The sequence below is a fragment of the Homarus americanus genome, unplaced genomic scaffold (genome assembly GCF_018991925.1).
Source record: "Homarus americanus isolate GMGI-L3 unplaced genomic scaffold, GMGI_Hamer_2.0 scaffold35387, whole genome shotgun sequence".
In the NCBI taxonomy this organism is placed as follows: Eukaryota; Metazoa; Arthropoda; class Malacostraca; order Decapoda; family Nephropidae; genus Homarus; species Homarus americanus.
Window position 1 is genome coordinate 1 of NW_024743235.1, and position 15,965 is coordinate 15,965.

Sequence of the window (15,965 nt, forward strand, 5' to 3'; positions counted from 1 at the left end):
AAAAAAAAAAAAAGTAGTTAAGTGTCCTGCATGGCAGTGAACAGTGACATTACCCACATGAATCTGACCTCTATATATACTGTATATAGCTGTTAATGAATATGATGTATTTCTTTATGTATGAACCTCCGTCCTGCGTGGCAGTGAGAAGTGATACCACCCTCAGTGTCAAGACCTGACTGAATTACTCATAATAGGCAAACTGTACTACAAGCTCTGCCAATAAATTTGTTAAACTAAAAAAAAACATCTTCACCCAGTCCTCACTCCGGCCACAAGATTACCTCCAGTTTTTTTTTCAAGTTTAGAAGCTCCAAAAGTTTTGACCTCCAGTCGTCTGTCGGGAGATTTATAGCCAGAAAACAACCTCAGGTCCTCTCAGCGTCTCCTGCCGGGGTCGCTGGTTCGTGGAACATAACTTAGGGTAAATGTGTCCGACTGCCACAGCACTCGTGTCGGCCTCTCTAATGATATCCTATTTGTCACATGCCCTCGGGGCGGCGTGTCCGGTGTCAAGAATCTCCCGGAGAAGGGATGGTTAGATATATGACCTCCCTAGAGATTTGATGCAGATGAGATGGACTTGTTGACTGCAAGATTCACCGAGAGGACTGGTGGACGTAAGATATCTCAAGGCTTCGATAATTTTTCATTTTTCCTCTTCGTGTGAGGCGGGGGGGAAGGGGGATTTTCTTTGTAATTTTGTGTGTGTGTGTGTGTGTGATTTGAAGTTGCTCATGCGCCTTAACTGTAATACTTTCATTTGTATATAACATGTAGTACATCAGTGTCAATAGACGTGTTATATCAATGTAAATACATTCATACGTTTGATAATATTGCAATTAGTATTCCAACACGTTCCCACTAAAGCACACGTCAGCAATAATGAGTATCACCAATAAATCTGTCAAAGAGAGTGTTCGTAGATCAAAAAGATCATGAGCTGAATGGAAAAAGATATAGATCAAAAACATACACAATACACAAGTTCTCAAACACAATTCATTTAATGTATATTGATTAATTTTTCAAAAAAACCCAATTTTCCCGTCTTGAATAAAAAATACAAAAACAATTCATGAGTTGTTATATTGATGATGAATAAAAGTAATGTACAGGAGAGAAAAAGATAACCTAAAGAGGGAAAGGAGAGCAGGAGAAGAAGAAAGGGAAGGAAGGAAGGAGGGACTGAGAGGAGAAACGGGGGTATGAGGAGGAGGAGGACTGATGATGAAAGAAAACGAATGATGAAGAAAAAGGAAGGGGGAATATTAAGAAAGAAGGAAAGGGTATGGAATAAGTGGAGATTAAATTGGAGGAGGAAGAGAATAGATAATAGAGAGAAAGAAAACGAAATGAGGAGAAACGAAATGAAGAAACGAGGAGAACCGGGGCCCTCCTCGAAATAAGAAAGGGCCAGCCTCCATTCCCTCCTCCTCTGCTCTTCCACATCCCTCCTCCACATCACCCCCTCCTCCTCTAGCTCCTTCTATCTCCTACCCCATTCCTCCTCTTCCTTATAAAAGAGGGCGGGAGAATCTAGACATAGTGTGTAAGCATCAGTGGTGCTGCGGGTTTGAGAAGTGAGGTGTAAGATATCTGGCGGAGTTAGAGAGAGAGAGAGAGAGAGAGAGAGAGAGAGAGAGAGAGAGAGAGAGAGAGAGAGAGAGAGAGGCATAAGAACAAATGGAAAGAGAGAAAATGTATTGAGTGTGAGTGAGTGAGAAAACCGTTTAAATCGATAACGCAGACACACGCATACAATATACGGAAGCACGCACATGGACGCACATATGGGTGACTAACAAAAGACATATACAATCTACGGGGGACACGTAAACAGAGACAGACGAAGAGTTATTTGCCCACAAGTACCAAATTACGTCACTCTCCTCCGACAAGTTCAGCTGAGTGAGTCACAATATTTCCGGACACAAACGATGACTTAACCAGAGCCGAGCAACAGATTATGTAAATTCTTCTGGCATAAGTAAACATGGAAAGCCAGACGGGCAGGAAACAGGCATTCGAAGTTACAGTCTTATGGGGAAGTTTTGAAGTTTGTTGTGATATCGTGTACTGATGTGTGTGTGTGTGGTAGGGGGGAGAGAGGTAAGGAGGGAGGGAGAGAAGTAGGGAGGGAAGTAAGAAGAGAGGTAAGGGTGGAGGGAGGGAGGGAGGGAGGTAAGAAAGGAGGAAGGGAGGGAGGTAAGAAGGGAGGGAGGGAGGTAAGAGAGAAGAGAAGTAGGTAAGGAATAAGGGAGGGAGGTAGGAAGGGAGGAAGATAAGAAAGAAGGTAAGGAAGGAGGGAGGGAGCTACACTGAAGTATTGGCTCGTGTTATGATATGAATTTCGCCCTGATACTATCTACAGGGAATGTACTGGTGTATCTGTGTATGGAGAGATGAAGGCAGAGAAGGGGGTATAGATTAGAGAGAGAGAGAGAGAGAGAGAGAGAGAGAGAGAGAGAGAGAGAGAGAGAGAGAGAGAGAGAGAGAGAGAGAGAATATGAAAGGAAAGCAAATCTGTTGTCATTTCCACCCTCATAAAATAATGTACCTTGATAATCTCAGTCATCCCTTACTAATAGTTACAAAAATAACGTCTTTATTTACACGTTGAGTAAATGAGAATAGATTTGGTCGCCTTATCAACCTTCCTCTCTCTCTCTCTCTCTACGTCTGTAATGGGATTTCTCTTCATTAACATTAACATGCATTAACATGTCGTCTGCTGCTAACATAATACTCTGTGATAATTGAACCAGTGATCTCTCTCTCCAACATAAGCTAGTGTGGTGTTGTGTGTTAAAGTGTGGTGTTATGGGTGTAGTGTGGTGTTGTGTGATGTTATGGGATATAATTGTAGTTTCTATGTGGTGTAGTATAGTGTTTAGATGTTCTTTAATCGTATCTTTGTACCAATCCTCCAGCACCAGAGGAAACACCTTATCTGGCGTAAATCTTCTCCTCTTGACACAAACTCCACGGCATCTATTTTTTTTTTAACTGCATCTCTTTCCCTTCGCCAACCAGGAAATGGCTCCTGTCACTGGGATCAGGAACTAGGGGAGGAGGAAGGTAGGACAAGAGAAGGGGGTAAAAGAATGTTTTGTTTTTTTGTGAATAGGGGAAAAAAAGTAATTCAGAATCTCATGATTATAGAATGTGACGGAGAGGTAATGAACTAAGTCTGGTGTGTGTGTGTGCGTGCGTGCGTGCGTGCGTGCGTGCGTGAGAGATAGAGATATACAGAGCTACTGGTCTCTAAAGAATACTATAATTCTGAGAGATAGTCGGCAAGAAAATTCCAATAACGTTACACCCAACCCAAGACAACCTTCCCATCACCATCCAGCGAGTGAGACCCAGGCCCAAACTGTGTAGTGAATTCTGTTCTCTTGGACACGCCTTCTCCCCCTTTATCCGACTCCTTCGGCTTCATCTATCCTTCATAGCTTCATCCTTACGCTGTCTTTGAAGGATGGACACCCAATTCATGGTAAGCCACACAGTCTCGGGGTCGATATTTCCTCCTTTTCTTCCCCTTTTCCTCACTCATCTCGTCTTCCTACAAATCTTCGCTCTCCTCCCCATCCCACCTTCCACACCCATATAATCCTCGTCAATCATAAGCTCATCCTCAGTCCTTTACACGAGGAAATACGGTCGAAGTCTCCAGGCTCTCTCTCTCTCTCTCTCTCTCTCTCTCTCCACCACTTGCCTTCTACCTAGGATACTCAACATCATCTTTCTCTTGCATTAAAACTCCACCAGCTCCATAATCACTAGCATCTACATACAATTTAAACGGTTTATCATAATTTACAGTAAAAAGTATGGGTGCACTTATAAGTATCTGTTTCAATTCTTTAAACGTGTCATCACAATGAACACTCCACACAAATTTAACTTTCTTTGGCAACAGATTGGTTAATGGTAAAGCAATGGTTGAAAAGTTCTTACAAAACCTACGATAATATCCACTCATACCCAGAAATCTTAATAATTCTCTTCTATTTGTAGGTGCAAGAAATTTCACAGTACTTTCCACCTTAGCATTAATTGGTTTGACACTTCCCTGACCAACAATATAACCTAGATATTCTACAGCAAATTCACTCTTCACAAGGTTTACAGTCAAGTTTGCTTGATTCAGTTTGTTAAATACTTCTCTAATTAAATACAAATTTTCTTCCCAAGTTTTTTAATACAGTACAATATCATCTATACACACAGAACAACCTTTAACATCATACAATACTTGATTAACTAATCTTCGGAAAGTACTACCGCTGTTTTCATACCAAAGGGTAACACTTTATGCTGATATAAACCTTCCATAGTCACAAATGAAGACATTTCTTTTGCTCTTTTAGTCAGTGGTACTTCCCAATATCCTTTCAACAAATCCATCTTAGTTACAAATTTAGCATCTCCTATTTGGTCAGTACAATCATCCACTCTAGGAATAGGATATGAGTCAGCTTTGGTTACATTGCTGTATTTACTTTTCTGTAATCAGTACAAAATCTATATGAAATACCATCAGGTTTAGTCACCAATACACAGAGTGAACTCCAAGGGCTGTTACTTCTTTCAGTCATATCATTATCAACCATATACTGTACTTCTTGTCTCATTATCTCTCTCATCTTAGGAGTCACTCTATATGGGTGTTGCTTAATGGGTGTTGTATTCTCAGCCTCAACATCATGCTGTAATACCTCAGTTCTCCAAGGAACATCAGAAAACAAAGGCCTAAACTCGTGTATAATTTGTATGATTTGATTTCTCTTCTCAGTTCCTAAATGATCAAGTTTCTTTTCTAAATTATTCATCACACCTGAATTATTTAACAGTTTATTTTCACATCTCCCCAACTTCATATCTTCACTTTCATCTATCATCTTTTCATCATCAGACCTGACACATAGACAATTCACCTTGTTATTCATATCATTTTCTGTAGAGTTTCTATCATAATATGGTTTTATCATGTTTACATGCAAAGTTGTGTTTATGTGCTTATGTGCATTTTTCTAGGGGGGGGGGGTCCATAGCTTTCACCAGATTCCCAAAGGGGTCCGTGACTCAAAAAAGGTTAAGAACCACTGCACTAGAGGATGTATAGTCAGTCCATAGGCTAACAACCTCCTGACAGCTGACAGGTGTTTATTTCAATACCACTGTTCCCATTAAAACTGGTTTGATCAAAACACAGCTTCAAAATTACAACAAAATATAATAAATATGTGTTCAAAAGGCCGCAAATCAATTCACTCAGAATAATGTTACCTCCACCAAACACAATACTCTCTCACTGCTATAATATTCTTTAGACTATAATGAACATATTGCACTTTAGTTAACACCACAATTATCCATGATTGCCTAGAAAATAATAGATAAATGTGCACCACACAAGTTTGACCCTCCTATCCTCAACCTAGCTACAGAGAGAGCCACCAGAACCAAAACAATGTTCCAATGCTTTCTTGTTTCATCAACATATAATTTCTAATTCCTTTTATGCTTCACAACTGCTTCTTACAGTCTTTCTTAACTGTATAAAAAATAAGAATACATTCTACAAAGTTTACATAATGAAACAAATACTAGTATACATACTTATATAAAATAATCAAGAACTTTTTCAAAGTCTTTACCATGGGCTTTGAAATTCGATTCTAAAGAAAAACGGGAAACAACAGAAACTAAATACAATAGGGGGACGACCGTAACATTATGTTATGTTAGGCTAGGTTAGGTTAGGTTAGGTTAGGTTAGGTTAGGTTAGGTTAGGTCCCAGTGATAATTAGTTAACATTGTCTTAGTTTAGATACTTATCTTTTGTGAAATTCTTTTGGTTTGCTAGATGTATTACCTACGCTCACTATATATATTTAATAGGTTGTTACCTACGCTCACTGTATATATTCATTAGGTTTAGTGAAATATAGATAAAGAGTAATAGTTTTGGATATTATTGACTATACATTGATATGTATAATATGTATTAAAGTAAGGTATATCATAGGAGTGAAAGGAAGATATTGTTTGTTATTGTAATGAAATGTTAATGGTGGTGTTTACTTTCTTATGTGAAGTTCATTTTGGTACATTTTAAGTGGCTATTTGAGAACGACTAGTTTTAGTAAGAAAAGTCCTGTTATTTATAAAAAATAAAAATAAACATTATTTTATTTTATTTTTTACATTTTTTATTTTTTTTTATTTTTTTTTCTATTTATTTATTTTTTTTTCTTTTATTTTTTTTTTTGCCTCACTCGGCCTCTTCTTCGTTTGGGACGGCTCTTGGGTATTTATTTAAGGCCGCTATCCCCCCAAACGTGCTTATAAGCATTTGGGTATTATTTGTTGTGTTGGGTATCGCCATTAACTCAGTCCCCTCGGGACAGTTTTCTGTAAAATAGGCGAGTTCAGGGGACTCGTCCCATAGCACGACAACTTTGACGGCACCATCCTCCATGGCCGCTCGAACTTCATCACCAAAGCAGACCATGTCCGGTTCATCGACCCTGAGTTTTTCAAATATGGAACTGAGGACAGTGTTAGACTTTTCCAAAAGCATGTGCTGGCGGAGGTCCCGTGTGCCATTGATGGCCTCCCTCAGACCTTGACGGCCGGAGTATGAGGTGTTTATTACAGATCTTACAGCACTCTTCAAGAGCTGAGGGAGACGCTCAACCAATTGGTCCTTCAGCTGACCAGGACCCCCTACCACCAGGGCCTGAACCTGCACGGTCGCCTTATTTTCATTCAGAAAATAATCTTCGCTGAGAGCAATTACTTTCTTCACCAGCAATTGTCTCTTTTCCAGGCGGATGCGCTGGAACCTGGGAGCGGACTGGCCACCTCTGCCGTGCTTTTTTGGAATGTCCACGTTCTCATGGTGGTGGACTTTTAGTCCATTTTCAGAGAGCGTTCCAAGGGCAACCGCTGACCCATCGATGACGATGTAGCCAACGCCTCCCTCTTGGGAGATGAGTAATTGGTGCAGTGAGTGCGTGGAGAATGTCTTGCTGACATCGTATTTAAATTCTTGAACTGGTTGAGGAGGTGTTAACGTCCGGCGAAGGCGACTCACCTCGCCGGTTGCTTTGTTGAGAACTGATTGGCCGTAAAACACTAAAAGCCCATGGGGTGGCATGGCATTGACTGTGGATAACATATCCACAGCGCTCTTCAGTGCTTCTTGCACTGAAGAGCGGTTGGAAACGGACTTTATGTTGGCCGCGCGGCTTTGTTCATCCTTGATTCTATTTTTGACGAGTATCAGGGAGGAAGATGATGGGAGGTGAAGGCTTAATACAGACGAAGTCCGGAGAGCCTCCAGATTCTCCAACTCCTTGAGAGCGTCTCTGAATTGGACAAGTTGAACCCGATCCATTTTGAAAGTAATAATAATATTAATATCTGGTCCGTCTGGTGACCTAAAGTTGAAATTTAGGGAGAGATTACAAAATATAAAAAAGTGAGGTTGGAATTTTGTTCCTCAGCTTCATACTGAACATGTTATAGTGTAGTAGTAGCAGTAGAGGTTGAGATGCTGTAGTAATATAGTGAACACATTGTAGTAGCAGTAGAAATGCTGTAGCAAGATAGTAAAGACATTATAGTAATAGTAGTAGTAGTAGTTGTGATGCTGTAGTAATATAGTAAAGACATTGTAGTAGTAGTAGTTAAGATGCTTTAGTAATATAGTAAAGACATTGTAGTAGTAGTAGTTAAGATGCTGTAGTAATATAGTAAAGATGTAGTAGGAGTAGTAGTTAAGATGTTGTAGTAGTAGTAGTTAAGATGTTGTAGTAGTAGTAGTTAAGATGCTGTAGTAGTAATAGTTAAGATGCTATAGTAATATAGTAAAGACATTGTAGTGGTAGTAGTTAAGATGTTGTAGTAATATAGTAAAGATGTTGTAGTAGTTAAGATGTTGTAGTAGTAGTAGTTAAGATGTTGTAGTAGTAGTAGTTAAGATGTTGTAGTAGTAGTAGTTAAGATGTTGGAGTAGTAGTAGTTAAGATGTTGTAGTAGTAGTAGTTAAGATGTTGTAGTAGTAGTAGTTAAGATGTTGTAGTAATATAGTAAAGATGTTGTAGTAGTTAAGATGTTGTAGTAGTAGTAGTTAAGATGTTGGAGTAGTAGTAGTTAAGATGTTGTAGTAGTAGTAGTTAAGATGTTGTAGTAGTAATAGTTAAGATGCTATAGTAATATAGTAAAGACATTGTAGTGGTAGTAGTTAAGATGCTGTAGTAATATAGTAAAGATGTTGTAGTAGTTAAGATGTTGTAGTAGTAGTAGTTAAGATGCTGTAGTAGTAATAGTTAAGATGCTATAGTAATATAGTAAAGACATTGTAGTAGTAGTAGTTAAGATGCTGTAGTAATATAGTAAAGATGTTGTAGTAGTTAAGATGTTGTAGTAGTAGTAGTTAAGATGCTGTAGTAGTAGTAGTAGTTAAGTGTCCTGCATGGCAGTGAACAGTGACATTACCCACATGAATCTGACCTCTATATATACTGTATATAGCTGTTAATGAATATGATGTATTTCTTTATGTATGAACCTCCGTCCTGCGTGGCAGTGAGAAGTGATACCACCCTCAGTGTCAAGACCTGACTGAATTACTCATAATAGGCAAACTGTACTACAAGCTCTGCCAATAAATTTGTTAAACTAAAAAAAAACATCTTCACCCAGTCCTCACTCCGGCCACAAGATTACCTCCAGTTTTTTTTTCAAGTTTAGAAGCTCCAAAAGTTTTGACCTCCAGTCGTCTGTCGGGAGATTTATAGCCAGAAAACAACCTCAGGTCCTCTCAGCGTCTCCTGCCGGGGTCGCTGGTTCGTGGAACATAACTTAGGGTAAATGTGTCCGACTGCCACAGCACTCGTGTCGGCCTCTCTAATGATATCCTATTTGTCACATGCCCTCGGGGCGGCGTGTCCGGTGTCAAGAATCTCCCGGAGAAGGGATGGTTAGATATATGACCTCCCTAGAGATTTGATGCAGATGAGATGGACTTGTTGACTGCAAGATTCACCGAGAGGACTGGTGGACGTAAGATATCTCAAGGCTTCGATAATTTTTCATTTTTCCTCTTCGTGTGAGGCGGGGGGGAAGGGGGATTTTCTTTGTAATTTTGTGTGTGTGTGTGTGTGTGATTTGAAGTTGCTCATGCGCCTTAACTGTAATACTTTCATTTGTATATAACATGTAGTACATCAGTGTCAATAGACGTGTTATATCAATGTAAATACATTCATACGTTTGATAATATTGCAATTAGTATTCCAACACGTTCCCACTAAAGCACACGTCAGCAATAATGAGTATCACCAATAAATCTGTCATTCTTGTTTACAATATTTGAAAGAGCGAGTGTTCGTAGATCAAAGAGCTGAATATGTTATGTGATACAGACGAAAAAGGACATTGGGGGAATGGTATTCACCTCAATACACTCAATACACAAGTTCATTTAATGTATATTGTATTAATTTGGGGGGAATTTTACCCAATTTTCACCGTCTTGATTAAAAATTTACAAAAACAATTCATGAGGACGATTATATTGATGATTGAATGTGAAGTTAAGTGTACAGGAGAGACCAAATAAGATAACCTAAAGAGGGAAAGGAGAGCAAAGGGAAGATGGGGCAGGTGGAAGGAACAGGAAGGAGGGAGGAGAGAGGAAGAGAACGGGGGTAAAGTAGGAGGAGGAGGACTGAGGGTGAGAAAAACGAATGATGAAGAAAAAGGAAGGGGGATGCGGAAAGAGAAAGAAGGAAAAGGGTAATGGAAAGAAGTGGATATTGAAGGATTGGAGGAGGAAGAGTGTAGATAATAGAGAGAATAAGAAGGTGAGAAATGAGGAGAAACGAGGGAGAAAAACGAGGAGAAGACGGGGAAGGAAGAGGAGGAAATGAAGAAAGGGAAAAGAAGATAATAGCCCCGCCCTCGCCTCCTGCTCTTCCACATCCTCCTCCTCCACATCCTCCTCCTCCTCTACTTCATACCCCTCCTCCTCTATCTCCTACCCCCCTTCCTCCTCTTCCTTCATAATCAGAGTCAGGCGGGAGAATGGGAGACATAGTGTGTAAGCATCTTCCCGTGGCCACTTAAGTATTGAGAAGTGAGGTGTAAGTGGATGCTGCTGGCGGAGTTTGATAGTCTATGCTTCTTCTCGTCAAGTGGGAGAGAGAGAGAGAGAGAGAGAGAGAGAGAGAGAGAGAGAGAGAGACATAAGAACAAATGGAAAGAGAGAAAATGTATTGAGTGTGAGTGAGTGAGAAATACCGTTTAAATCGATAACGCAGACACACGCATACAATATACGGAAGCACGCACATGGACGCACATATGGAGTGACTAACAAAAGACATATACAATCTACGGGGGACACGTAAACAGAGACAGACGAAGAGTTATTTGCCCACAAGTACCAAATTACGTCACTCTCCTCCGACAAGTTCAGCTGAGTGAGTCACAATATTTCCGGACACAAACGATGACTTAACCAGAGCCGAGCAACAGATTATGTAAATTCTTCTGGCATAAGTAAACATGGAAAGCCAGACGGGCAGGAAACAGGCATTCGAAGTTACAGTCTTATGGAGGAAGTTTTGAAGTTTGTTGTGATATCGTGTACTGATGTGTGTGTGTGTGGTAGGGGGGAGAGAGGTAAGGAGGGAGGGAGAGAAGTAGGGAGGGAAGTAAGAAGAGAGGTAAGGGTGGAGGGAGGGAGGGAGGGAGGTAAGAAAGGAGGAAGGGAGGGAGGTAAGAAGGGAGGGAGGGAGGTAAGAGAGAAGAGAAGTAGGTAAGGAATAAGGGAGGGAGGTAGGAAGGGAGGAAGAGAAGAAAGAAGGTAAGGAAGGAGGGAGGGAGCTACACTGAAGTATTGGCTCGTGTTATGATATGAATTTCGCCCTGATACTATCTACAGGGAATGTACTGGTGTATCTGTGTATGGAGAGATGAAGGCAGAGAAGGGGGTATAGATTAAAGAGAGAGAGAGAGAGAGAGAGAGAGAGAGAGAGAGAGAGAGAGAGAGAATATGAAAGGTAAGCAAATCTGTTGTCATTTCCACCCTCATAAAATAATGTACCTTGATAATCTCATTCATCTCCTTACTAATAGTTACAAAAATAACGTCTTTACTTACACGTTGAGTAAATGAGAATAGATTTGGTCGCCTTATCAACCTTCCTCTCTCTCTCTCTCTCTCTCTCTCTCTCTCTCTCTCTACGTTTGTAATGGGATTTCTCTTCATTAACATTAACATGCATTAACATGTCGTCTGCTGCTAACATAATACTCTGTGATAATTGAACCAGTGATCTCTCTCTCCAACATAAGCTAGTGTGGTGTTGTGTGTTAAAGTGTGGTGTTATGGGTGTAGTGTGGTGTTGTGTGATGTTATGGGATATAATTGTAGTTTCTATGTGGTGTAGTATAGTGTTTAGATGTTCTTTAATCGTATCTTTGTACCAATCCTCCAGCACCAGAGGAAACACCTTATCTGGCGTAAATCTTCTCCTCTTGACACAAACTCCACGGCATCTATTTTTTTTTTAACTGCATCTCTTTCCCTTCGCCAACCAGGAAATGGCTCCTGTCACTGGGATCAGGAACTAGGGGAGGAGGAAGGTAGGACAAGAGAAGGGGGTAAAAGAATGTTTTGTTTTTTTGTGAATAGGGGAAAAAAAGTAATTCAGAATCTCATGATTATAGAATGTGACGGAGAGGTAATGAACTAAGTCTGGTGTGTGTGTGTGCGTGCGTGCGTGCGTGCGTGCGTGCGTGAGAGATAGAGATATACAGAGCTACTGGTCTCTAAAGAATACTATAATTCTGAGAGATAGTCGGCAAGAAAATTCCAATAACGTTACACCCAACCCAAGACAACCTTCCCATCACCATCCAGCGAGTGAGACCCAGGCCCAAACTGTGTAGTGAATTCTGTTCTCTTGGACACGCCTTCTCCCCCTTTATCCGACTCCTTCGGCTTCATCTATCCTTCATAGCTTCATCCTTACGCTGTCTTTGAAGGATGGACACCCAATTCATGGTAAGCCACACAGTCTCGGGGTCGATATTTCCTCCTTTTCTTCCCCTTTTCCTCACTCATCTCGTCTTCCTACAAATCTTCGCTCTCCTCCCCATCCCACCTTCCACACCCATATAATCCTCGTCAATCATAAGCTCATCCTCAGTCCTTTACACGAGGAAATACGGTCGAAGTCTCCAGGCTCTCTCTCTCTCTCTCTCTCTCTCTCTCTCCACCACTTGCCTTCTACCTAGGATACTCAACATCATCTTTCTCTTGCATTAAAACTCCACCAGCTCCATAATCACTAGCATCTACATACAATTTAAACGGTTTATCATAATTTACAGTAAAAAGTATGGGTGCACTTATAAGTATCTGTTTCAATTCTTTAAACGTGTCATCACAATGAACACTCCACACAAATTTAACTTTCTTTGGCAACAGATTGGTTAATGGTAAAGCAATGGTTGAAAAGTTCTTACAAAACCTACGATAATATCCACTCATACCCAGAAATCTTAATAATTCTCTTCTATTTGTAGGTGCAAGAAATTTCACAGTACTTTCCACCTTAGCATTAATTGGTTTGACACTTCCCTGACCAACAATATAACCTAGATATTCTACAGCAAATTCACTCTTCACAAGGTTTACAGTCAAGTTTGCTTGATTCAGTTTGTTAAATACTTCTCTAATTAAATACAAATTTTCTTCCCAAGTTTTTTAATACAGTACAATATCATCTATACACACAGAACAACCTTTAACATCATACAATACTTGATTAACTAATCTTCGGAAAGTACTACCGCTGTTTTCATACCAAAGGGTAACACTTTATGCTGATATAAACCTTCCATAGTCACAAATGAAGACATTTCTTTTGCTCTTTTAGTCAGTGGTACTTCCCAATATCCTTTCAACAAATCCATCTTAGTTACAAATTTAGCATCTCCTATTTGGTCAGTACAATCATCCACTCTAGGAATAGGATATGAGTCAGCTTTGGTTACATTGCTGTATTTACTTTTCTGTAATCAGTACAAAATCTATATGAAATACCATCAGGTTTAGTCACCAATACACAGAGTGAACTCCAAGGGCTGTTACTTCTTTCAGTCATATCATTATCAACCATATACTGTACTTCTTGTCTCATTATCTCTCTCATCTTAGGAGTCACTCTATATGGGTGTTGCTTAATGGGTGTTGTATTCTCAGCCTCAACATCATGCTGTAATACCTCAGTTCTCCAAGGAACATCAGAAAACAAAGGCCTAAACTCGTGTATAATTTGTATGATTTGATTTCTCTTCTCAGTTCCTAAATGATCAAGTTTCTTTTCTAAATTATTCATCACACCTGAATTATTTAACAGTTTATTTTCACATCTCCCCAACTTCATATCTTCACTTTCATCTATCATCTTTTCATCATCAGACCTGACACATAGACAATTCACCTTGTTATTCATATCATTTTCTGTAGAGTTTCTATCATAATATGGTTTTATCATGTTTACATGCAAAGTTGTGTTTATGTGCTTATGTGCATTTTTCTAGGGGGGGGGGGGTCCATAGCTTTCACCAGATTCCCAAAGGGGTCCGTGACTCAAAAAAGGTTAAGAACCACTGCACTAGAGGATGTATAGTCAGTCCATAGGCTAACAACCTCCTGACAGCTGACAGGTGTTTATTTCAATACCACTGTTCCCATTAAAACTGGTTTGATCAAAACACAGCTTCAAAATTACAACAAAATATAATAAATATGTGTTCAAAAGGCCGCAAATCAATTCACTCAGAATAATGTTACCTCCACCAAACACAATACTCTCTCACTGCTATAATATTCTTTAGACTATAATGAACATATTGCACTTTAGTTAACACCACAATTATCCATGATTGCCTAGAAAATAATAGATAAATGTGCACCACACAAGTTTGACCCTCCTATCCTCAACCTAGCTACAGAGAGAGCCACCAGAACCAAAACAATGTTCCAATGCTTTCTTGTTTCATCAACATATAATTTCTAATTCCTTTTATGCTTCACAACTGCTTCTTACAGTCTTTCTTAACTGTATAAAAAATAAGAATACATTCTACAAAGTTTACATAATGAAACAAATACTAGTATACATACTTATATAAAATAATCAAGAACTTTTTCAAAGTCTTTACCATAGGCTTTGAAATTCGATTCTAAAGAAAAACGGGAAACAACAGAAACTAAATACAATAGGGGGACGACCGTAACATTATGTTATGTTAGGCTAGGTTAGGTTAGGTTAGGTTAGGTTAGGTTAGGTTAGGTTAGGTTAGGTCCCAGTGATAATTAGTTAACATTGTCTTAGTTTAGATACTTATCTTTTGTGTAATTCTTTTGGTTTGCTAGATGTATTACCTACGCTCACTATATATATTTAATAGGTTGTTACCTACGCTCACTGTATATATTCATTAGGTTTAGTGAAATATAGATAAAGAGTAATAGTTTTGGATATTATTGACTATACATTGATATGTATAATATGTATTAAAGTAAGGTATATCATAGGAGTGAAAGGAAGATATTGTTTGTTATTGTAATGAAATGTTAATGGTGGTGTTTACTTTCTTATGTGAAGTTCATTTTGGTACATTTTAAGTGGCTATTTGAGAACGACTAGTTTTAGTAAGAAAAGTCCTGTTATTTATAAAAAATAAAAATAAACATTATTTTATTTTATTTTTTACATTTTTTATTTTTTTTTATTTTTTTTTCTATTTATTTATTTTTTTTTCTTTTATTTTTTTTTTTGCCTCACTCGGCCTCTTCTTCGTTTGGGACGGCTCTTGGGTATTTATTTAAGGCCGCTATCCCCCCAAACGTGCTTATAAGCATTTGGGTATTATTTGTTGTGTTGGGTATCGCCATTAACTCAGTCCCCTCGGGACAGTTTTCTGTAAAATAGGCGAGTTCAGGGGACTCGTCCCATAGCACGACAACTTTGACGGCACCATCCTCCATGGCCGCTCGAACTTCATCACCAAAGCAGACCATGTCCGGTTCATCGACCCTGAGTTTTTCAAATATGGAACTGAGGACAGTGTTAGACTTTTCCAAAAGCATGTGCTGGCGGAGGTCCCGTGTGCCATTGATGGCCTCCCTCAGACCTTGACGGCCGGAGTATGAGGTGTTTATTACAGATCTTACAGCACTCTTCAAGAGCTGAGGGAGACGCTCAACCAATTGGTCCTTCAGCTGACCAGGACCCCCTACCACCAGGGCCTGAACCTGCACGGTCGCCTTATTTTCATTCAGAAAATAATCTTCGCTGAGAGCAATTACTTTCTTCACCAGCAATTGTCTCTTTTCCAGGCGGATGCGCTGGAACCTGGGAGCGGACTGGCCACCTCTGCCGTGCTTTTTTGGAATGTCCACGTTCTCATGGTGGTGGACTTTTAGTCCATTTTCAGAGAGCGTTCCAAGGGCAACCGCTGACCCATCGATGACGATGTAGCCAACGCCTCCCTCTTGGGAGATGAGTAATTGGTGCAGTGAGTGCGTGGAGAATGTCTTGCTGACATCGTATTTAAATTCTTGAACTGGTTGAGGAGGTGTTAACGTCCGGCGAAGGCGACTCACCTCGCCGGTTGCTTTGTTGAGAACTGATTGGCCGTAAAACACTAAAAGCCCATGGGGTGGCATGGCATTGACTGTGGATAACATATCCACAGCGCTCTTCAGTGCTTCTTGCACTGAAGAGCGGTTGGAAACGGACTTTATGTTGGCCGCGCGGCTTTGTTCATCCTTGATTCTATTTTTGACGAGTATCAGGGAGGAAGATGATGGGAGGTGAAGGCTTAATACAGACGAAGTCCGGAGAGCCTCCAGATTC

At 39.8% G+C, this 15,965-nt stretch overlaps 1 protein-coding gene across 1 annotated transcript; it reads right to left on the bottom strand.

Annotated features, from left to right (window-relative positions):
• Positions 1–6,682: 6,682 nt before the first annotated feature.
• Positions 6,683–15,598, bottom strand: LOC121877133 (eukaryotic peptide chain release factor subunit 1-like; the record flags this gene model as incomplete). The annotated part of the gene is made up of 2 exons (XM_042382753.1): positions 6,683–7,000; positions 15,281–15,598. Coding segments are annotated over 2 exons (636 nt in total), but the record flags the coding sequence as incomplete, so codon positions are not given.
• Between the last annotated feature and the right edge of the window lie 367 nt (positions 15,599–15,965).